Source organism: Phascolarctos cinereus, unplaced genomic scaffold (assembly GCF_003287225.1).
Source record: "Phascolarctos cinereus isolate Bilbo 61053 unplaced genomic scaffold, phaCin_HiC Scaffold_9;HRSCAF=440, whole genome shotgun sequence".
In the NCBI taxonomy this organism is placed as follows: Eukaryota; Metazoa; Chordata; class Mammalia; order Diprotodontia; family Phascolarctidae; genus Phascolarctos; species Phascolarctos cinereus.
Genome location: NW_027556402.1, coordinates 209,685,867 through 209,711,352, shown reverse-complemented (window position 1 = coordinate 209,711,352; position 25,486 = coordinate 209,685,867). Strand labels below are relative to the sequence as shown.

At 38.8% G+C, this 25,486-nt stretch overlaps 1 protein-coding gene across 1 annotated transcript in view; it reads right to left on the bottom strand.

Annotated features, from left to right (window-relative positions):
- Positions 1 to 25,486, bottom strand: part of SOX6 (SRY-box transcription factor 6) — a 520,387-nt gene that overhangs the window by 90,649 nt on the left and 404,252 nt on the right. Inside the window, 1 exon segment of the mRNA XM_021005404.2 lies at positions 1,802 to 1,951. Within this exon segment, the coding sequence (XP_020861063.1) occupies positions 1,802 to 1,951 (150 nt within the window).

Genomic DNA, 25,486 nt, shown 5'->3' with positions numbered 1-25,486 from the left:
CCCTAATACCAACTCAGTTAGACAGACACAGCACATGACGCTGCAGCCTCACAATTCTCAAGGACAAAGAAGGATAATATTCTTCTCAGGCGTAAGTAGCCCTCTCCCCTCCCCCAACAACTTTTACTTTGAGTCTTTTATCTTTTTTTTTTGCCTCTATAATGCTACATGTAAATGGAACAAATATAAAGGAGAAGGCTTCCTTTTTAGTAGAATAAAATATAGTTGAGTTAAATTATGTAGGGAAACCCCCAAGAATTTGCATGTGGTCAACTCTGTAATAGAATTCAGCTGGCCAACAAAGTTGGAATGGTACTGGCTTCCATTCCAGCAGATATATGCTTAATATAACCAGGGAAAATTTTACTCATCCAGTAAAGGTTTGGCTTGGGACAGATCCATTTGGCTGGCTCACTTGTGAAATGACTTTTGCTCATTAAAGTACTCAATATTCAATATACCAAGTCACTGGTGTTTGATATCTCTCACACTATGGCAACTACAGTTAAACAAAGTGGTCTAGCTTCCCAGTGGAGCATTCTGCCTCTCCTTTGCCAATGTGAACACAGAGGATGTGAATAAATGAGATGGGGGTGACCCATAATCAGGGCTGTCTTATGAAATGGGAACTGGCCACAGACTTATTTTCAGAGCTCCTGGTCACCAAATTCCAGTATTTGGAACAATGGGGTAAAAGCTGTGTGTGGACTACTTATTTTTTTTTCTCACAGGATTCTAATTAAATGGATTGGGTTTGGAGTCTTGATGGGGTGGGGCAACAGACATCTGAACCTGTTTTTTCATCATCAAAGGGAACTCCTGGTGTGGAAAGTTTCTTCACTGGTGCAGATCTTCAACTCATCTGCAAAATATAATCTTAGAGAGTTGCCTGAAGAACTAATGCATTAAATGACTTATCCATAATCACACAATAAGTATGTGTCAGGTAAGATTTGAACACAGGTCTTCCTGATTCCAATGTTTGATCTTTACATTCTCTCCACAGAACAGGACATTTTACCAAGCACATGCATTTCTGTTGGTCTGTTTGGCTTTAGAAATCCCACGAAGGAAGCAAATACTATAATAAAAGGAACCAGTACCACCTATAGGTACCAGCTGCACCATGAAGTTGTTATTTCTATGCTGCTGCCATGCCCTGTGTGGCTCCCTCACAAGGAAGCATATCTGGCCACAGTCTAGATCATCAGAACACAGCAGCTCTGTGCAGTCCTCCAGAGTTTGGGGAGGGATGGCTGATGGCACAACCCACTCCTCCTCATTCCCCAAGGACCATATTTATACTAGGTTATGGTGAGAAATATTCACAACTTGAGAAAGCACAGCCTAGAATCTTTTCCCTTCAACTTCCTAAGCATGGATGGGCTGGACCTGGGCTCCTCCTGTTCCAGTTTTATCCATGAGAAGGAAACAGGCACATATCTGAGAAGCGTGGAGCTAAGTCTTGTGGGCCTACTAAAAACCTGCCATTTGTACTCACGAATATTTTAAAATAAAAGCCAAAATTCTGGGAAAGGGAAAGATGCTCCTGAGAAGCAAGTTTGCAGAGTTGAATATGGAAATCTGAGTAAAGATCTCACAATACGGCACTAGTGTTTTCAATAGGGAAACACCTGTTTGTCAATATGCTCATGAAATTGACCACAATGGATGTCTACTGCAGGCTTCTTTGCCGTGGCTAGATTCCCCGCAGTTCACTCTGAAACACAAATTAGGCTTCTAGGCTTCTTTCAGTGCCATTTTCTAAACCCTTTCCCTCTACCCCCACAAGAGGCAGTACCTTAACTTGAGTTACAGGGCTGGTCCCTCTCTTTTCATTTTTCATCCCAGTAGGTGAGACCGCCCCTGCTGCGGTTGGTGGCTGCGGAGTAGACGGCATCTTTGCACCAGGTGACACCTGCATGCTGGCCAGCTGGGCCGCATAGAGCTGCTGCAAAATAGGAAAGGCAAACATTTCTCTCCTCAATGGGGGTAAACTGGAAAGACTTACCAGGGTATCAAGTTCTTAGATACTAATTTTTTTTTTCCTGAGAGTTTCACCACCTTGTTCTTCTTAGGTGTTTTGAGAAAAGGGCATCTTTCCTCACATGCTTGGCTATGTGAGCTTCCTGAATCCCCTGCTGAGAAGCCTGGCTGAACCTTTCTCAAGACTTCAATGTACAGTGAGAGCATCACTCACTTTTCCCACTCTGTACAGGCTGGGCCAGACTCAACTCTGCAGGTGAAATTATCACTAACATTGAAAGAGAATCAATTCCACAGAATTCATTCTTCTTCCTGGATCCCAAAACCCACAGGGAGTTACTAGGTTTTCAAGGGCCTCATTTCTAAGTAGGCCACGGTTAAGCCCCTTTTCCTCCCATTTCCTCTGATATCTGAAAGGAAGTGCAGTTTCCTTTTCAAAGCATATTTCTTCCCATCCACATCACCTGAAGGAGGGCCCTCAGCAATGGGAAAGGACCCTGTGTTACTTGGCATAACTGCTCTGAGGTGTGATTCTTTTTTTCCAAGCCAAAGGACCAACTGAAAGGTGTTCCCCTCAGACAAAGGAACTAATATCTGGTAATCTAGCCAGCCTATCTCGTGGTCAATGGAATTTGTTCCCTTACTTCCTTCCCTCCAGACTGTAATCAGCTGAGAAAGTCAGGGGTTCCCTCTCCTTCCCATTGCCTTTTTGCTCAATCACCTCTCCCTCTAGAGTACTTTCTGCTTTGGGTCTTCCTTTGACAGGCTTCCTAAGGAAGCTGGATGAGTTTCTTATTCACTCAACTTGACCTGCATGGTACTGGAATCTGTACACTCATCATTCACAAATTTTAACTTTACAACAAAGCTATGTTTATTGAAGTCAAAGTTGAAAAAGATATATGTTCCATTCCCATAATGCTAAATATACCTAATACAATTTATTACCTCGGATATTGTGATAATTTCAATGGATCTGCTATTTCAGGAGTATGAATATTGTGCCTCAGTCCATTCGATCCCTCAAATCAGTGCAAATTACAACCTTGCCTTCTCAGGGAAGGAGACAAGATGATATAGTGGGAAGACCATTGGATTTAGGAGACAAAGGACTTAGGCTCAAATTATGGCTCTGCTTCTGTGTAATTTTGGGTGAGTTATTTAGCCTCTCTGGGTCTTAGTTTCCCCACCTGTAAAAAAGGGGTTTAGACCAAATAATCTAGTCCCTTCCAGTTCTAAAATCCTATTACCCTATACAATTCTTGTCTATATCTTTCCACAAATACCCCTATATCCAATACACTATAATGGAGGCTTTCTTCTTTGGATACCATGAATATAGATACTTGGATTATATATTTGCTGTCCATAGGTAGGTCACTAAACCTCTCTGAGCCTCATCTGTAAATGGAAATAATAATATTGCAACACCTACCTCAGTGTTGTTGTGAGGAGAACTTTTCACAAGCCTTAAAACACTACAGAAAATGTGAGTTCTCATGACTGCTGTTATTAGTAATATTATAGGATAAGCCTACTTCTTTCTGTATAGTCATGGGTGTTGATGATGCATTTTTATACCATGCGCAAGTCTTCACTGGTAATACCCTGCAACCTGACTACACCCACCATTCCTATTTTTTTCCCATTGCTCTTTGGGTTACATGCAATTATGATTCTTTTGAAATGATGGTGTTCCATGAGCCAAATCCAGGCAGCATCACCCAGAACTATGGGCAGCAAAGAGATGAACTTTGGGGCAGCAATGAGCACTTGGATGACTGCTTGGGAAATCCACTGAAAAGTCTTCTTTCCTGATTAAGAACAACTAAATCCTCACGTTGAATTACCAGTGGCAAAGGCTCCATCCATCTCACATAAGGAAGAGCCTGCCTCTTCAACCACATGGAAATCAGTTAAAACTTTGCCTTATTAGTTATGGGGGTGGGGAAAGGAAAGGGGGGAAAAAAACCAGGTGGTTTGTATGTAATTTCCAACATTACTATCATTCAGATGGACAAATAAAAAAAATTACAGTAATCAAAAGCAGACCTTTCAGCACATGTAATTAAATGAAAGCTTAATAAGGAATAATTTGCAAGAGCCAGATGTGCTTATGTCATAATTGTTGCTTTCTTTGGAACAATTTTTCTAATATAACAAGTCTCCAAAGAAATGAAAGTTTCACAATACTGCAAATACTGTGCAATGACTCAGGGGCTAGACAAATACATGTGTAAGGGTCAGAGTCAAAAATCTAGGGATGGCTGAGTATAAAGAAAAAAATGGTAGGCCCCTTTTTTGTTCCAGTTGCTGTGGTCTAGGTGGCCCGCCTCTAAAAAGCGCCCAGGTCGGGAGGCAAGGCTTCTCTGAAGGGTCTCTGCATTTCTCCAGTGAAGATCATTTGGTTTTCTTCCCCTTGTCAAACTCTTCCATGTGTCAATTCCATCCAGTAAAAGAAGTTCTGTCCTGGTGAACAAGAACTCAATGCAGCCTGTGGCCATGGCACATTAAAGAGGATGACATCTCTCATATAGTGCCTCATGAAGGCAATAGGCAACATTACTCCAGGACAGGACAGAAACCGACTCACTCAATTCCTAAGCTTTGTTTCATCAGGATCAAAGCAGAAGAAATAAAATTTGGGAAACTATATCATTTGAAAGGTAGCTCAGTGTTTCATCTCTCTCCTTTTACAAATTGGATATTCAATCCCTGGAATCACAATTCTGTCACCTGTTCTAAAACATAGATCCCTAGTTGGTAGCCTCAGAAGGTGAAGGAACCACAAAGATCAGTTAGTCCAATCCGTATTTTATAAATGAGGAAACTGAGGCCCTATGCGGTAACAATCATCATAAATCCTTCTGTTTCCGTATTAAGTTTCCAGAAACTGTCAGTGAGAACTATAGCATGCCACCCAGAACTGGAACAGACCTCATCCGGTCCAGTCCCAGCCTCAGCAGGACCCCTCCACAAGCAGTCAGCCAGTCTTGTTTCGAGAAAGATCTCCAAGAGCACATTACTTCCCAAGGTAACCTGTTCTAGTCTTGGACAGCTCTAAATGCTGAGAATTTTTTTCTCTCCATGAAGCTTAAACTTGCCTTTCTAAAACTTCCATTTATTATTCCTAAAGTGAAGTTAAATCCCTCTTTCACAACCGTCCCTCAAATATTTGAAGACCAAACTCACACTCCCCTCCCCCAGTACATTTTTCTTTTTGCTAGCTAAATGTCCCCAGTTCCTTCTGCCGATCTTGAGAGAACAAGAATCCATGGCCTTCACCGTTCTGGTTGCCCTCTTCTGAACATCTCGCTTCTATACAGTAGAAGATATGAAGTTTGTTTGTTTGCTTGTTTTTGGTGTCCAATAAAGCCATCTATATCTACTTAGTGGACTTTAAGGTGTCAAGTGATTTTTTTTTCCTTTAAAGAAATTCAAGGAAAATAAACTTGGTTTAAGCTATATTATGGTGGTTTAAAGGAAATGATTCATAAAATGTCAGTGCTATTAGGGATTTCATAATGTTAGAATTGGAAGGGACCTTAAAGTTCATTTAGCGATGCCAGTCTAACCCCCTCATTTCACAGATGGTGAGAATGAGGCCCAGAGAGAAGTTTTTGCCTACAGTTGCACAGCTAGTAAGTGATAAAGTCAAAGCAGAAACTCAGACCTTGGAATCTTTGGAATCCAGGTCCAGCGCTCTGCTCATTATGCCAGCCTTCCTCCCTAACCTTGATTTTACAGGTAGATTGCAATGATATTATAAATGGGCCAGCAGGATCAATCCTGGAGAACATATGGCTATGAGCTTGGTCCACAATGTTCCCTGGAGGTCTAGTTCACTCCTTGGCTAAAGTAAGACAAAGGGACAAGAATTACTACCCATCCATCCTGCGGTCCACCTTCATACTAACTTACTTAGAGTAGAATCCTTGGGTATAACAGAACCCAAGCCTAAATAGTAGAAAGTAACCCTGCATCTGAGAGTATGGAGGAGAACACCCTTCAGGCCATCTTTTACCTGAAAGAATCATTCCAGCTTTCTAATTTTATTAAACTTTGTGATTAGAGTTTTAAATAGTGAACATCACATAATATAATCCAAATATACTAGCATTGACAGCCTAGAAAGGTCTGCAAATACCAAATGTGTTATTAACCTGCTGCTTCTTAGCCCAACCCCAGGCTTTGGAATCTGGTCCTCCTCTTAGGTCACCTAATTGCCCAGTGTGGGTCCATGTGCTAAAATAAGTCGGTTCTAAAGTCAGTTCTGTGCCTGGGGGTAGAGGGAGAGCTGGAGGCAGAGCATGCACTCTGATGACCCAGTGACTCACACTTTTCTTTCTCCAGATCACAGAAGCTTAGGATTTCAGATTTGGAAGGAACCTTGGCAGTTAGACCTCTGGTCTAACCTAAAACTGGAAAAAAAAAATTCTCACTAGGACTCAATGGATAAGTGACTGTCTAGCCTCTGCTCTGAAGAGCTCTGAGGAGACAGACTCTCTCAAGGTAGGCCATTTCCTGATTATTAGGAAAGTTTTCTTTCTATCAAGCCTCAATTTGCCTTTTCTACAACTTCTCCCCATTGCTTCTGATTCTTCCCTCTGGGACCAAATGGAGTAAATCTAATGCCTCTTCGACATGACAGGCCTTTGAATGCTTGACCCTCTTATTCCCCTGGCAATTTTTTTAATCTCTGGCCCAAATACCCCAAATGGTTCTCTTTGGCCCTTCACCATTCTGACTGCCCTTCTCTTGAAGTTCTCCAGCTGATCAACATCTTTCATAAACGTTGGTCCCCAGATCTGAGCACCCCTTAATGTGATCTGGACAGGGCACAATACAACAAGACTTCATATTTCTGGAATCTAGGCTTCTGGACCTTAATGGAGTCCCAGACTGGCTGCCTAATCACACATATTGAGGAGAGCCTATGGAAGCTGACTCATTAAAATGTAGACTTATTAGCTATTGGACAACAATTACCTAAATTTATGAACCGACTATAAACCCTCGAATTTCTATATGAACTAGACAGTCCCAGGGTAACTAATGAGCAACACTGATTCCTCATCTGGTTGCTTATAAATTTAAAACTGAACTAAGTCTGTCTGCATCTTTTTTCCTGCCAGTATATAAAATACTGGGTTCCCCCATTTTACTCAGAGAATTCCCTAAGTGTTTCAGACACAGAGTCTCTTATCCCATTGTAATATCATCTGAACCTAAGAGCAGCACCATTAAAATTCGTCTTTTTTAAAGACCAATGACTAAGAAGAAAGCAAAGTTTTGATTCAATATTGGGTTTGACTTTCAAAACAATGTCATTAAAGGTACGCCCCCAAGGTTGTGGCACAGCTACTCACAGCAGCACATAGAGACGATGCCCCCAAATAATGCTGAGCATTTGACAAACTGCAGCATAGGAGAGGGTAGAGCAAGGCTGAGGCAAAATCCCATAAACATTTATGCTTCCATTATCCTCTTTGTAAACACAGATTGCCCATTTCACATTAGGAACAACACAACGGTATAGTTGTTTTTTTCTTTTTTTAAACACATGGTGGATATGCATAAAAATGAGGCTGGGTGGCTCAATGAAAGGAGTGCTGAATTAGGAATCAGGATTGCCATGCAAATACCAGCTCCGCCACCTACTTTTTGTAGGACCGTGAGCAAGTCACTTCAGGCGCCTGGGCTTTAGTTTCCTCACTTGTAAAAACTGCTAACAAACTAGAATTTACAGTGGTTCCGATTGTCTCATTCTTTCTGATAGTTCAATTTTATAATGAAATAACATTAACATTATTAAAATACACAAAATAATTTAAATTTTATACTTGCTATAATATTGTATGAATACCAGAAGCAGATAATTTAAAGTTCCTGCCTTGGTAGGGTTCAGGTAATTCCCCAATATTATTCACTCTGTACAATCGTACTGTGACACAGGTCAATATCATCCCTCCATCAATAACATCTTCTGGGAAGAACAAAGGTCAAGGAATCAAGAAATGTGGGATTTCCTCCTGGCTTTTCCATCAACTCTTTGGGCCACTTGAGTAAAATACTTAGTCTGTTTTGTTTTGTTTTGTTTTTTGTCCTCCTTTAATTAAAATGGAAGTAAGATTTTATAGTCCCTGAGGATCACCCAAAGGTCTCTAGAGAGGCAGCATGGTGGGCGCGAACAAGCTTTGACATGTTACAAAAGAGGTAGTACAAGAGTTAGAGTGCTAGATTTTAGATTCAGGAAGATCTGAGTTCAAATTCTTTCTCAGACACTTATACAGTACTTGAATAATTAGGGGTAAGTCACTTAACCTTTCTTAGCTTCTGCTTCCTTGCTTGTAAAAATGGTGGTAATAATCACACCTGCTTTTACAAGGTTGCTATTGAGGATTAAATAAGATACTATCTATAAAGATCTTTGCCAACCTTAAAGCTTTCTACAAATGTTGGCTATCATTTTTGCACATCTTATAATCATACAAAGACTTGGTTTTATTAATAATAGTCTACCCTTAAAAGCATTTTATATTTAGGTGGCCCGGTGTTTTATAGTAGGGAAAGTGTTATACTTGGGAGCTAGAAAAGACTAGGAGTTCAAATCAAATGTAACTCCCTTGGCTATGTTTACAGAGCAAGTTAACTTCACTAAACCTCAGTTTTCTTCTCTGTAAAAAGCAGACCTAATTTCAAGGTCTGTTTTGAGGTGCCAATGGATCATATCTGGGAAGCTCTTTGTAAATTTGGTGTTATCTAAAAATTAACCACTGCTCCCCTGGCAAAACACCTCAACTTCATTTTTCTTTCATTAGATCTACAAATCATATGGGAGGGAGGGAGTGCAAGCTTCCACTCATCCCCCACTCCTTTACAGATGAGGAAACTGAGGTTCAAAACATTGAAGTGACTAGCCTACAGTCACCTAATCACTGTAAAGACTGACACTCTACTGTGCTGTAAGAAATGATGAGCTGGTTGGTTTTAGAAAAACGTGGAAAGACTTGCATGAAATAATGAAGACTGAAATGAGCAGAACCAAGAGAACATTGTACACAGTAATATCAGTATCAGTAATACTGTTCAAAGAATAACTGTGAATGAGTAAGCTATGCTGAGTATTATAAATATTCAAATCAACTACAAAGGGCCCCTGAAGGAAGATGCTATCCACTTCCAGAGAAAGAAATGATAAATAAAAGTACGCATAGTATGACTTTATACCCATATACACACATACACGTATGTGTATGTGTGTATATATATATGTATATATCTGTATCTACACATGTCAAATGGTAATCTTCTCTAGCACAGGGCAGGGAGAGACTCCAGAGGGAGGGAGTTCACAACTTAAAATGTAACAAAAAATAAATTTAATTTTTAAAAATTTTATGTTCTTTTCTCTACATTATGCTATATTCTGGTAGAGAATACAGTGTGGCTGCCCTTGGGATCAGGAATTCTTCAGTCCAGTTCAAATATTCATTAAATAACTACTTTATAAAAAACACTACAGATTCAAAAGAAAAAAAGAACCAGTCTCTGCCCTCCAGAAGCTTACATTCACTTGGAAGAAAGACCTGGCTTCAAGTCTTGCTCTGATACACACTTGTTGTGGGACTATAGACAAATCATTTAATCCCTTGCTCCCCAGACAATTCTCTAAAAGGACAAGTTACAGACAAGTTGCTGGTTTATATCATGGAGTGCATTTCTGCGGTAATGACAGGTTTAAGGCTAAGAAGACTTTTGAGGTCATCCAGTCTAATGCCTTCATGGTACAGACAAGGCAAGTGAGATCTATCCACAAAGCCTGAATGACTCATCCAAGCAGCAGAGCCTCGATTTGAGCATAGATGTTCTGATGCCAAGTCCCCCATTCTTTACAAAATGTACCATATGTAGCGCTAGATTTTTTTAAAATGCTTTATTCTGTGTGGCTGTGATTTGTGTTAACTTGTTTTCTTGCTTGTTTTTTCCCTGATGTAAGAGGGGGAAATTATTTAACCTTCAGAATATCTACATCATAAGCAGTAACATCATAATGGAGCTTTATGGTGGACACATATAAGATAAAGCCAGGCCAGATGAACTGTGGAACATACTTAGAAGTTCTTAGACAAAAAAGAAGGCAATAAAGGCCAAAATGTTTGCATTGACATCCTACAAATGGGTTAGTTGAGAAAAGTGGAGTCATAAGGACTTGAACTTGGCTCAAGAACAGCAGCTTTTTACCTGGGGTCCATTATTTTTTTTTTAATGTTTGTCTTTCAATATAATTGTTTTCCTTTGTAATCCTGTGCATTTTATTTTATATACTAAAAACATTATTCTGAGAAGGGACCATAAGATTCACCAGCATGTTAGACACAAAAAAAAGGTTGCAAACCCCTACTCTAGACTGCATCAAGACACCAGAAAATGAAACCCGACCAAACCCACTTCTTTCTTTCTACCCAGTTAGGACAGTTGTCTAAGGTGAGGAGCCAGATCCCAAAGTTGGTCAGCTCATTTCCAAATGACCCGAACTATGGAATCTAGCTTTTCTTAATAGGTTTTCTCCATACCTGAAATCTGAGGGAGGGTTACTGTCAAGGGAACAGCTACAGTGACAGAGGAAGACAAGTCAGCTCTAAGTAACTTTCTTTTGGTTTGGGGAACTCACTTTCTCCTCCATTTTATAAGCTCTTCCCTCCCCAGAGAATCCACATAGCACCCAGGGCAGAGAGCCAGGTACACACCTTCTTCCTATGCTCATATATGCTCTAACAAAACTGATATAAGGAGAAAGTATAGGTAGAACATAGACAGAAAGAGAGAAGCTGGAAGAAAGTCCAGAGTCTTGGGGAAAGATGGAACCTGGGGACCTTCTGCTGTCAACCCCAAGAATCATTAGGACCACAGATTTTGACCAGGAAAGGACATGAGAGACTGTCTCTTACAGCCTCATTACTTTTCATAGGAGAAAACTCAGGCCCACAGGGGTGATGTGACATCCCAGGTCATAGAGATGATACTATGAGAGGGCCAAGGTATGAACTCGGGCATATTGACAGCTGCCCTGTAGTCTACAGACACATACCGGTAGATGCATAGGATTGATAGCTGGAAGGGACCTTGGATAGCATCATATTCAATCTCTTCCTTTAATAGAGGAGGAAACTGAGGCACAGAGAAGAAAGATGCCCAAGGTCTCACAAGTAGTAGAGAGCAGAGTCAAGATTAAGCCTGAGGCTTTCTGACTCCAAGTCTTGCCATGTTCCTGCCAAGTTCCACTAAATTCTCCTGCCATGCCACTACAATGATCCCCTTTGGTGCCAATGTGTTCACTCATTCTTTCCACTTCTATCATAAACTGTTCTTTTAAAAAGGCTGCAGTATCGTCACCATCGACTGAGCAAAAGAGACAAAAAATCTCCCTAAAGAATGAAGGAGCAAAGCAGAGAGGGGAAAGCCCACTCACCCTTCACACAGTATTGAAGGGCCACTTTCAGAAAGGTTGAGGCATCTCGTTGGGGCAGGATACCCTCTAGTCATGGGTCATCCCCTCATATTCCAACATCACCCAAAGGCTAACGGCATGGGCCGTGGGGTACGGTAACCCCACTCCCTCAACAGGCTACGCAAGACTTATTCATGCCCCACGTCTGATCTCACTATGGCGGGCTCAGCAGAGCAATAGGGTCAGCGGGGGAGGGAGAGAGGGAAGTGACAGAGCCCAAATTGTTGGCAGGAGGACATCAGTGCATCGGCATGATTTATATCCCCTAACCCTGAGCTCCTAGGCCTGCAGAGTTGCACTGTGTGGTGGCTCTGAGGTTGGATGCCCTCGGTTTTGTTAGCCACTCTGAACAATGCTGGTGCCCATTCCAGCTTGCCTTCTGCCTGCAAAGCATGGCACAACATAAAGAGGCCCAAGTTCAACAGTGAGGAGGTGGAGATGGAGGCAGGGGTAATTAAGCAGCTTGATTGATTGCTTGTGCTGCACAGGGAGGAAAGTGTGTCAGTAACAAATCATTATGGACTAAAGTTGGGGGGAGGAGGTGGTAATCATCTAAAAAGAGATGGTAAATGTTTTTTTCCTTCTACAAAGTTCACCAAAAATCTATTAAATATATTCTTAATTGAGTTTGTAAACTGAGTTTTTCAATAAAGAGAACTAAAGCATTTATTGTTTGAGAGGTTGGCATGGAACTATTAAGAATAACAGACAAGACAATATGATATAAGAGAGAATTGGAGGTTGCGGGGAGTGGGGCAGGGAGTGGGGGTACAAAGGTCTTGACAGCTGCCCCTCCTAATTCCTGCATACCAGGGACTAACTGGTGCCTGGTTATAAGCATCTCTCGCTCTTTCTTGCTTCGGTATCCTTATCCATATCACTAATATTTCCCCTCTTGCTTGTTCTGCCCAGCTCAATCTTCCCCGTTTTGTTCTCCTGTCTCTATCTTCTGCACTCTATATCTGTCCATCTCCTTGCTGCTCTCTCTCTGAGCTTACCAAGGTGTTCCTGACCCACAACCTTCTTCAAATCTTCCCCAAGGGAAGGGAAAGCACTACTAGACATACAAGAGAAATGATGAAATGGAAAGGATGCCAGATTCCAAATTTAATATGATTCAGAGTTGTGCAAGATCTTAAGGGTCACGTAAGTCAATTCCCCTCATTTTCCATGGGCCAAGAAGGAAGGACAGATTGATTCAAGGTCGTACAGCTTTACAATAAGTAGAAGAACTAGGCTTTGAACCCAAACTCAGGACTCTTCATTCTAGCAAGCTTTCTATTAACACCAAATTGCAAGGTATGTGGGTGTGTATGTCAACCAGCACCTATAATTCTCTGAGTATTGGTTTCCTCATAAGGCAAATGAGTATTAAACTACTTGTAGAATCTACCTCGTGGGATTACAACAAGAAAAGTTCTAGAGAAGTATAAGTTATATGATAAATACAAAGCCTCCAAGAGAATGGGGATATCCATACACTCATGGATTTAGATCTGGAAGGGACCTAGAGGTCCACAGAGCCCAACCTGTTCTTTTCACAGATGAGAAAACAGGCAGACGGAGGTTAAGTGGTTTGCCCAGGGTCACACAGCTAGTAAGTATCCAAGGTAGGATTTGAACTCAGGTCTCCCTGACAAAAAGTATAGTTTTCTAGGCTCTTATATTCAGTTCCATTCAACAGGCTTAAAATCTACTCAACAAGATGCTACAGAGTGAAACTAGCAGATTTAGAACTGTGTGTTGTTGTTCAGTCATTCCAGTTGTGCCAGATTCTTCATGACCCCATTGGGGGTTTTCTTGCCAAAGATACTGGAGTGGCTTGCCATTTCCTTCTCCAGATCATTTTACAGATGAGGAAACTGAGGTAAACAGAGTGAAGTGACTTGCCATGAGTCTCACAACTACTAAGTGTCTGAGGCCAGATTTGAACTCCGGTCCTCCTGATTCCAGGCCCAGGGCTCTATCTACTGCTCCACCTTGCTGCCCAAGAACTACACTCACTAACTAAGACTACATAGAAAAAGAAGGAAGCAAGGCAACTGGGAAGGGGGCTTTAGAAATCCTGGAAAGGCATATAGGACAAAAATATTTTATTTGCTTGGGTTCTTTTTATTGTAATTTGTTTCCACCTTCTCAAAAGTTGAGGGTGAGATTTGCTCCATTTTGCTTTATTTGGTTAATTTTTTTGTGAACAATTTTATAATTTTTTTTAAAATCTTTTTTAAACTTGTGACTTGAAATTATTTTTTTTCCAGAGATTCTCTAATTCTTAGAATATAAGAAAGGTTCCTCAGTGATCTCCTACTCTAACCTGTTCATTTACAGATGAGGAAGACATGAGTAGTTCACCCAAGGTCACATCAAGGACAGAACACGGATTAGAATCCAAGTCTTCTGACTCTTAATTCAATGTTCTTGTTTACACCCTGCCTCCTTCAGTAGCCATCGCTACTGAAGAGCCAGAAAAAAATAAGTTTTTGCTACTAAAGTCCTGCCACCAAGTGGCTCATCATCAGAATCAGAAAAGATTTTCTGTAGAAATGTCATTAGAGAAGATGCATTGCTATCTGCTTTGCTGCTACACCCTACGAACCATGGGGTCATTCCATCTGACTTGCAGCTGAAAACTAGATATACTTTTTCCCTCATTAGAACGTGAGCTTCTTGAGACCAGGGAATGTCTTGGTTTCCTATTTGTGTCTCCATTGCTTAGTGCAGTGCTTTGCACACAGCAAGTATTTAATAAATGCTTTTTCATTCATTCATTGATGCAAACAGAATCTGCATTTTCTCTGGACTTTTGGTCCTGCTTTCTAAATCAAATTCACTCTCCCACTCAAGAAGTCTTCACTACATTTTTTTCCCTTTAGATAAAGATGGGAGTGTATCTCAAAGTTTGGACATAACTGCAGTGATTAGGAAAAGGTTTTTCCAAATAACATCCCCTGAGGTGCCTGAAAAGTAATCGCAGGGCAACTGAGGGTGATTTGCGTTGTAGAATTTTATTTTAATATTTGTTTTAAAATGCATACATTTTTACATGCAACTATACTAATTAGGTTAAGGTAATTATAATCATGTGGAGGTGTTTTCAGATTTTTTAAATTAAAGTTTATGCAAATACATGTAAACGGACAAAAATGTACCTGAACACTAAAGAGCAGGCCCCCAACAAAGCACCCCAACTCCTGGCTTCTGCCAGCAGCTTCAGGGAGCAACTGAGGCAAACTCAATAGGAAAGGGTTCCCAGGCTCTCGTGCCCTATCTGAATTTCCCAAATTCATGATAACTAACTCATGCTGCTAACCAAAACTATGGCCAGGCATAGAATGAGAAAAATAAGGGAATACAGAATGAGGAGGAGAGGAGGGGAGTGGAGAGGGGAGGGGAGGGGAGGAGAGGGGAGGAGAGGAGAGCACAGGACAGGAGAGGGAGAAAGAGAAAAAGGGAGAGGGAGGAAAGGAGGAAGAGAGACAGACAGAGACAGAGAGATAGAGAGAAATAGAGACAGAAAAAAAAAGAAACTGGTTAGAGACTCCAGACAAAGGACTTCTCGATATTTGTGCTAAGGAAGATTTTATTTTCCATAATCTCAGACCATCAAGAAATAAGGCACAATTGATCTTTCATAGGGAATCAGCTGGAATTTAGGTACAAATATTAAAATGAAGATTGTACATAGTAGCTCTTCCTTTCTTACTCCTCTTCTCCCTTCCTTCTTCTCCTCTTCCCTCTCCCTCCTTCTTGTGTCTACCTTCCTCATCTCCCTCTCCATCTCTTTTCTATCCCTCTCTCCCCCCTCCTTCTTCTCTCTACTTCTCTGTCTTTCATTTCCCTTTTCCTCCCTCCTCCCTCTTTCTTCCCTCCATTTTCCTCTTCTCACTCTTTTTCCTTTACTTCTTTCCTGCCCTTGCTTCCCCTCACATAGACACACATCACAGAATTAACAAGGGACCAAATCTAAAAAGATCTGAATTCTCTACTCCCCTTGGGGTTCTGCTCCCATTAGCCAATAATGCCCAAAGGCTTTCCCGCCACCTCAGTTAAGCACTCAGAATCTCCCTGCTTCTCAGAGGCACCCACAGTTAGGAATGTTTTGAGTAGGGTGTATAAATCTGTTGTGCTTTATTTACGAGGATGAAAGTTCAGCATCTGAAACAATGAGTAATTTGGTTCCTGAAGACGGGTGTTCTAAAAGGTGATAGTGAGTCCAGTTGGAAATCTGCAGCATGGAAGCTGCCACGATTATTTTCCTTTCTGTTACAAAGTGTTGGGCAGGCAAGCACAAGGACCAGAGATAGCCAGCCCCTCAGTATTCCCAAGCTGGCTATGCTCCTTAAACTCTGGTCACAAGGCCTCAGTGCACCAGGTAATACTTAAACAAGTACCTCTGGCCGAACCATCAGAACATACTCAACCAAGTAACTGATTTATGGGGCCAGAAGATGGGCCTAAAATCAAAGTCCATTCTGTGGACCGAGAGTCTCAAGGGAGATTTTTGTGTGACACTGGGCATGTGAATATATAGCTGTGGGTGCAATTAAAGTAACACAATTTTTAAAATAAAAAGTACATACTATTCTGTTATTCGATGAGTTTAAAAGATCGTTTTCTAAGAATTAAAGATATCTTAATGTGATTTAGAGTGAGAAAAGAATTTATGCATCATCAAATCTAGTCCCTTCATTTTAAAGTTGCTTTAGACCTAGAAGAAACTTATAGTTAGTCTAGGCCACCCCTTTCTCCCTATTTACAGGCAAGGAAACTGAGGCCCAAGAAAGTAAAAAGAGTTCCCCCAAATCACACAGGTAGCCAAGCTGGGCTTCAAACTCAAGATCCATGACTCCAAATCAAATGTTCTTCCTATACATGATAAATACCACCCACAGTAACATGATAGTCAATGAAAACCCTCCATAATCTAACCACGTGTTAGATTGGCTAGAAACATGACAGAGCTACAAACATAACATGAGCTCCTGCACGTGGTGCCTGCCAAGAACCCAGATGCTATTGCTAAAAAAATATATTCAACTTCCAATATTCTGGGTCCTTTGACTGCCACCCATGACAAACTGAAAACAGTCCAAAATAGAAAGGGCTATGTGTAATTGTTCAGAGCAAAGCATGCCAGTATTTTATTAAAGAAGAAATAAATTTACAAATACACACACACACACACACACACACACATATATATGTACATATATATATACACACATATATATATATATATATATATATATATATATATATATATATATATATATACACACACACACACGGGCAAACAAAACTTCATATAAAAGAAACACGGCATTTTCAAATTTACTGGATACACATAATTTCCTTTCCTATCACAATAACATGTGCTATTGCTGGTAATCAACAAGATGGCTTATTAAGCATAAAAGTTTTTTTTTTTTCATAATGGAAACAAGACGTGATTTTAAATTTCTCATTAGAATGTGAGGAGTTATATTATCTTGAAAGAGCAGATAAATGGAATAGTAAGCTAATGAATGGAATTCTCACTTATTTTGAATCATGCAGCTAGCTGAATGTTATAGGTTTCTTATGTCAATGTTCTAAGAGGGTTAGGATGGGATGGTGGAAAGATCACTAAACATGGAGTTATAAGACAAGAGTTTAAAGTCCAGTTCTCCTGCCTACTACCTGGCTGAGCTTGGTCAAGTCATACCCTCACTTTCTTCAGCTATAAAATAGAGAGTGGGTTTCTGACTAAGTGAGCTCCCAGGTCCTTTCTACACACAGACAGGTACAGCTAGGTTTTGAATTGACCTTCAAGTGATTAAACCAGAAAAGAGAGTATTGCAAAATAGTCATGTTCATAGCCTCTTATTTTATTTTCTTTTTTTTGTTTGTTTCATTTCTTCCTTTCAGAGAAATAATTGTTACTTTGGTTTTGAGGGCCAACTCTACCTACTTCTCTTCTGAAGGCTGCTGAAAATCTTCCAAGGGTTCAGTGAAGGTACCTTGAGATTACTCAGTACCAGAGAGCAGCATTAGGGAAATGTGAATGACCCCTTCATGACATGCTCAGTTGTTCATGTGCTCTTTCTGATTTGCCTCTTTGTCTCTCTTTCTCTCTCTGTCTCTATCTCTGTCTCTGTCTCTCTCTCTTCAATGGAATACCTTATGAATCAGCAAGAGGGTTCTATTAGCAGATCATGAACAGAAGGCCAATGGTTTATTGGGCAGAGTGATGTAATATTAAAGGCTAGGAAGCTGATGGGTCAATGGCTTATTAATAATTCACTTGAACACTTGTTATTGCAGATTAACCAAATATCTGTCAAAATAAGATGGAATTTCATATTCATCAAAAATATCTAAGAGTCTTTCTTTTTTGCAATGTTTACTTCTCCATCACAAGTTCATAAGTCAATTCTTTTCAAATCAATCAACATTTATTAAGTGCCTACTATGTGCAATGTTCTGAGCTAACTCCGCTAAAATCCCATCTTCTATAAAAAAGGTTTTCACCATCCTCTTAGTGCCTTCCCTCTGAGATCATATCCAATTTATGCTGTCTATGGCTTGTTTGTATATAGTATTTGCATGTTGTCTCCTCCATTAGACTGAGAGCTCCTTGAGGACAGGGATTATCTTTTGCCCTTCTGTGTATCCCCAACACTTACAAGAATGCTTGGCAGAAACTTCAAAAATGCTTGTTGATTACATGAGTGATCAATTTCTGGGGAGATAAATACAAAGATGGAATAGTCCCTGCCTTTGAAGAGTTAATATTATTAATTTGGTTTTAATCAGTCATTGCACATTACTGGACAAAAATCTGGCTCTTAAGTAGTTGTAGTGCTAGGGGAAAGAAGACTCAGATAGCAGATGTGGTGGGAGGAAACCATTTTATTTTTTAATTCAAATGTTTCTTAGATCTCTACTCTGTGGCCTCTTCCCATTTGGGGCAAAGTCCTGGTCACCTGATGTAAACACCCAGCTTCAGTATGTTAAGGGGCTATCACACAGAGTGGCCCACTGATTATTTATGTCTCTATGTCATCCTTTGACGGAATTCTCTTATGTTTTTGTGCTTGCCATGGGTCAGAGGTTCACATCAGCACTTCTTTCTGTCGCTCCTTATATGTTTTACTATAATTTACAGCTCAGCAAGAAGACTCATAAAACAAAAGTGTCTATTTTTCTTCAGCAACTAATTCTCACTAATCAAAGCTTTCCAGCCAAACGGCCCAGCATGAAACTCGGCATGGAAAATATGCAGGGAACAAAGCGCTTTGTCAAATAACACATCTCATGATGTAAACACATATGTCTCCTATAGGACATTTTATCGCTTCCACATTATCGGCATACAAAAGAAGCATTCTTGTTGCAGACCTGGTGCGACTGTGGAGTCATCCTCATTGGAAACAAGAGCCTGATTAGGTTCCCACACAGATATGAATAGACTTTCCTTTTTTAGTGGAATAGCTGCCTTTATTCTTTTAAAAAAAAAAAAAAGAAAGAAAGAAAGAAAGAAAGAAAGAAAGAAAGAAAGAAAGAAAGAAAGAAAGAAAGAAAGAAAAGAAAAGAAAAGAAAAGAAAAGAAAAACAGACTGGTGATTGTCACCCTAAAAACATGGAACTGTACTTGGAGAGACATTTGTTTCTTTTTTTAAAAAAATCATCTAATGGCATTACTGTCCCTTCTGGAAAGTCTGAGTTCACCCACAGCTGTGTGGCTCCGAAGGAAGAACTCAGCAGGCCCTAAGTCTATTGGGTCTCTTGTCTGCTAATAAAGTCCACAACAGTCTGCAGCACAGATGTGGAGAGGATCTGTTAAATAAGTCAGTGGCAGAGATCCTGACCCCAGCCAAGGCACATTTTATTATTCCGGAAGGAGGAATAATTGTAAGGCATTAACAATTAGAGGGACTATGTCTATCCTCCTTGTTCCAGTGTTTGGGAGAGATACAATATCAAAGCTACCTACCTTCCAGAAAGGGAATGTGCAGTGGATGGTGGGACTTAGCACAAATAGCATGAAGCTCAATTATGGGGTTTCCCAGAGTTCCCACAAAGGAGCTGGACCTTGCTTTGGCCTCTCTCTTAAAGAGCTCATTTATTCAGTACGTATCATTATGCTTGTTCTACAGTCTTATGGGCCACAGGGTGCTATTGTCCTAAGGTGGTCATCAATCTCAACAAACAGAGTCATTTGACTATTAGGTTTGGGATAGCAAGAATTGAAATTAACAAACTAGAGATAAAATTAATGCTGCAATACCATGTTATAACAAAATGGGCTCATGACACTGTGACCTTAGTTATACCACGAAATAAACCATAACCACCCCAAATCATGTAAAGTCAGGCAGTGCATCTCTCTAGTTCAGGGGTTCTTAACCTAAACATCCAATGATAGGTTTCATAAGGTTCAAGAATTTGGATGGAAATACTAGCTGTGTGACCCTGGGCAAGTCACTTAACCCCAATTGCCTAAAAAAAAAAAATTTGGATGGAAAAAAAATTGGATGGAATAAAAATTACATCTTTATTTTCACTAACCTTTGGTTTCCTTTGTATTTTACTTCATGCATTTAAAAACATTTTGAGAAGGGGTCCATAGACTTATCAAAGGGGTTCATGACACATGAAAGAACCCCTGAGAATGTTTACTCTAGCTTATGAAAAGCCTTTAGTTTCAGTATTACAATAGAGTTATAATAATATTACATTTTTCTTTTTAACAATATGAACCACTGGGGCATAATGGGTAGATGACTGGCTATAGAATTAAGAAGACCTGGGTTCAAGTCCTACTTCTGACATACTATGTAACCCAGGCAAGTCACTTAATTTCTCAATATCCCAGATGACCTTCTAAGAATAAGTTTCAGACAAATAGCTGTGTTGGGATATTCAATACCAGATGTTCCCCAAATAAAAGAAATTATAGGTCTAAATTCCCTCCATGCTATCCCTCAAAACAAAAACCATATACCACCACCACCTCCACAAAAACAAAAACAAAAACAAAAAACAAACAAAAAAGAAAATCTGTGTTCAAATGCAGGCTAAATGTATCTCAAGGAATTCTGAAAGCCTCACCTAGAAAAGAATGAAGACTTGAAAAATACCATTTACCAGTTTATTCATCCTAACCATTTGTTTATAGAATCATGGGATTTAGGTATTTAAAGTATCTTAAAAACAAGCTCAGGAACTATATAAACATAATTACAAAATATTTTTCACACAAATAAAGACAAATCTAAACTAGAAAAATATTAATTGTTCATGGGTAGGTTAAGCTAATATTATAAAAATGACAATTCTACCTAAATTAATTTACTTATTCAGTACTATACCAATCAAACTACCAAAAATTATCTTATAGATCTAGAAAAAATTAATAACAAAATTCATCTGGAAGAACAAAAGGTCAAGAATATCAAGGGAATCATTTTTTTTTTAAGTAAAGGACAGTGGCCTAGCACTATCAGATCTCAAACTGTATTATAGAGTGATAATCATCAAAAACCATCTGGTAATGGCTAAGAAATAAGAGTAGTGGATCAGTGGAATAATTAGGCACACAATACACAGGAGTAAATGACCATAGTAATCTGTGCTTTATAAATACAAAGATCCAAGTGTTTGGTACAAGAACTCATTATTTGACAAAAATTGCTGGGAAAACTGGAAAGCAGTTTGGCAGAAACTAGGTATAGATCAATGTCTCACACTATATACCAAAATAAAGTCAAAATAGGTACATGATTTAGACATAAAGGGAGATACCATAAGCAAATTAATAGAGCATGGAATGCCTTGCCTATCATACCTCTGGGTAAAGGAAGAATTTATAACAAAACAAGAAATAGAGAACATTTTGAGAAGTAAAATGGATAACTTTTATCACATTAAATTAAAAAAGTTTTGCACAAACAAATCCAATGCAGCCAAGATTAGAGAGAAAGCAGAAAACTGAAAAATAATTGCAGTTTCTCTGATAAAGCCCTCTTTTCTCAAATATACAAAGAACTGAGTCAAATCTATAAAAAATTATGAGTCATTCCCCACTTGACAAATGGCCAAAGGATATGAACAGGTAGTTTTCAGAAGAAAAAATCAAAGTTATCTATACTCATATGAAAAAATGCTCTAAAACACTATTGATTAGAGAAATGCAAATTAAAGCAACTCTGAGGTACTACCTCACACCTAGCAGATCCGCTAATATGACAGAAAAGGAAAATGACAAATGTTGGAGGGCATGTGGGGAAAATTGGGACTTTGATACAGTACTGGTGGAGTTGTGAACTGATCTAACCACTCTGTAGAGTAATTTGGAACTATGCCCAAAGGGCTATAAAACTGCGTATACCTTTTGATTCAGTAATAACACTACTGACCTGTATCTCAAAGACAGCAAAGGAAAAGGAAAAGGACTTATATGTAGAAAAATATCAATAACAGCTCTTTTTGTGATGGCAAGGAATTGGAAATTGAGGGGATGCCCATCAATTGGGGAATGGCTGAACAAGTTGTGGTATATGACTGTGATGGAATACTATTGTGCTTTAAGAAATGATGAGCAGTGTGCTTTTAGAAAAACTTGGAAAGGCTTATGTGAACTGATGTAGAGTAAAATGAACAGAACCAGGAGATCATTGTACACAGTAACAGTAATATTGTACAATGATCAATTGTGAATGACTAAACTATTCTCAGAATACATGAGAATACATGACCCAAGACAATTCTGAAGGACTCATGATGAAAAATTATATCTACCTACAGAGAAAGAACTGACAGTATCTGAATACAGGTTGAAGCATACATTTTTAACCTTCTTTATTTTTTGTAGGCTTTTTTTTTGAGAGGGGAGGGAAGATTTGGTCTATTTTCTTTTGCAACATGACTAATATGGAAGTATATTTTGCATGACTGCACATGTATAGTCTATATCAAATTGCTTGTCTCAAGGAGGGAGGAGGGAAGATAGGAAGTGAGAGAGAGAAGGAGTGAATTGGGAGCTCAAAATTTTTAAAACATGAATGCCAACAATTGTTTTTACATGTAATTAGAAAAAAATAAAATATCAAAAAAAAATTTAAGTGGGAAAAAAAGCGCTCTAGAGATCATCTAGTCCATTCCCACTTACTTTATAGATGAGGAAACTGAGGCCCAGAAAAGATACTTACTTTATAAGAATTATCAACTCACTCATTTATTCCCTAATTGAATAAACTACATCTATATCTATTTCTTTACCTGTCTCTCAAATATATATAGTATGTGTGTGTACATATATATATGTGTGTGTGTATACATGTACATACATATTAGTTTTCCCCATGACATGAATTAGATTCATTTCTTAATAGTTTTATACAAATGGAATCTTGGTATGTCAAATCATATTTTCCCATTGTCTTTCATTCTAAAATTAGACACTTATGCCTCTGAAAATGGCATTAGCTTCAAGATCTAATAAAATCACACTTAAGAATTCAACTTTCAAAAATTACATTTAAAGGAAAAACTAACCTTTGCTAGTAAAATAATAAAGATGATGATTATATTCAAAGTCAGCCAAGAAGCACCAATGAATAGTCCCTAGAGTTAGTTTAAGAATTGGAACCAAAACTTAAAAGTCTAGGCAGGGAAAGTCAACTACAACTGCTTCATTGAATAGAACCCACTGATAGCAAGCTGCAGAGCCTCCTCAAACCTCTTCCTTGCCATGCAAAGGCAGGAGAATATAGATCTGTTTTTGGCTGCTCAAGTCCTGTTGTTCTGGACTTGGTGAGTACTACTGGACTTTAGAAATGAAGAAGGGGATCTGGAGGGAGGGGAGATGGAATGCAAGAGCACTGTCGGGACAATGACCTAAAATATATCAATCATTAAGTGGACAAATAGGGCAGTGTTTTCATCGGCACACATATGTGCTCACATACACACACACACACACACACACACACACACACACACACACACCAGTAAACAAAGAAATAGATGAGCACATCACTCACTCAAAGTGGCACAGGGGCCTATCTACTTGGTATACAACAAATTGTCAGTTATACATACTAATTTATACATTTTATAAATTCTAATTTCTGCATGATGGGATTAATCTGGATTCAGTTTTAGAAGGTCATAATTGGGGAATGTAGACTGCTATGGTCAAGAGTATAAATGACTGAAGAAATATGAACTGCAAATTATTTGGAGGCACTACTCATACCAAAATATAGAGAACAAAAGTATAGGTTAATTGACCTCACAAAGAATTGAATGAGGCAACATGGTAAAGTGGAAAGGTTGCTGGAGTGTGAATATGAAGAAACATGGCTTCAAATCTTGGCAATGGATATTAGTTATATAATCAATGGCAAGCTACTGAGCCTGGGCCTCAGTTTCCTCATCTGTCAAAGTGAGGATGATAATATCTGACTACTTCCCTTACATTACTTTTTGTGAGGCTCAAATGAGAAAAAGGTATGAAACACACTTTATACACTTTCAAGCACTATAGAAACATAAGTTATTATCATTAACTATCACATGAAAGGTTTATGTTAGCCAAAAGAATGGTACAATATACTTCTTATTTAAATCCATTAATATTCTGCTTAATATAGTCAGCTCCTTCAGTTCTAGAATAGGAAAAAGAGCAAACTCCACTCTGAAGTTTGCCTACTAGACTCACAGGCTAATAATAATAATAATAGTAACTAGGATATATCCTAGTTATTATCAACAGTCTGAGTTTAGTCACACACACACACACACACACACACACACACACACACACACACACACACATATATATATATATATATATATATATATATATATATATATATAACTTCATAAAGTACTTAACAAATACTTAATTTTATGCAAACAACAATCCAGCAAGGTAGGTGGTATTACAGTTATTATTTTTTAGATGAGGGAATTGCAACAGGTAGAAGTGAAGTGACTTGCCCAAAATCATATAGCTAAAGGTCAAATCTGAACTCAAATCTTCCTGATTCCAAATCCAAAACTTTATCCACTGTGTTTTAGACCATCAGAGTTGAAAGAGGCTTTAAAGGTAGATAATTTGGCCTTTTCCACATTTTATAGATGAATAAACTATTAATTGTATTATACAATTGTAATTGCGTTGATCCTTCTCTGTGTCTTTATCTTGTACCAGGCTTCAAATTCCTTGAGAGCAGAGATTACCATTTTACTTATCTTTATCTCCCTGTCAGGGAGATATTAAACATTCACTGAATATTTGTTGGGTAAGTGAATGAATTTCTATTCAGTCAAGAAACGCCTAGAACTGCATCAAGAAACACCGAGAACTGCATCAGTCATAGCTAAGAAGAAGCAATTACAGCCCCAAGACACAGGTCGAAAATTGTATGTGTGTGTATGTGTGTGTGTGTGTGTGTGTGTGTGTGTGTGTGTGTGTGTGTAGAAAGGGACAGAGTAAACTATTAAGCAGAATATTCATTGATTTAAATAGGAAGTACGCTATAATAGCACCTATCCCACTAGATTGCTGTTAGGATCAAACAGAATACTTTTTTTTGTTTTTGCTTTTTGGTGAGGCAATCGGGGCTGAGTGTCAAATAGAATAGTTGTTAAGAACTTTGCAAATCTTAAAATGTTATATGTATCTATGTACATATCTATATATACATATCTATATATACACATACATATATACCTCTATAAAAATGTGTATATATACATGTATGTCACTCATCACATACTAAACTCAGATTTTTAATAATAACTGACATACATACTAGTTATTATTATCAACAGCATTATCATCATTATTGTTATTATTAGTCTTTGAGTCTAGTATGTGATTAATATCTTTGGAGTACAGACAGCTCTTTTTTCTTATTCGAGAACTGAAAGAGTTGCAGAATATTTATTGATTTCAACGGGAAACAGATCATCCCATTCCTTTGGCTAAAAGAAATC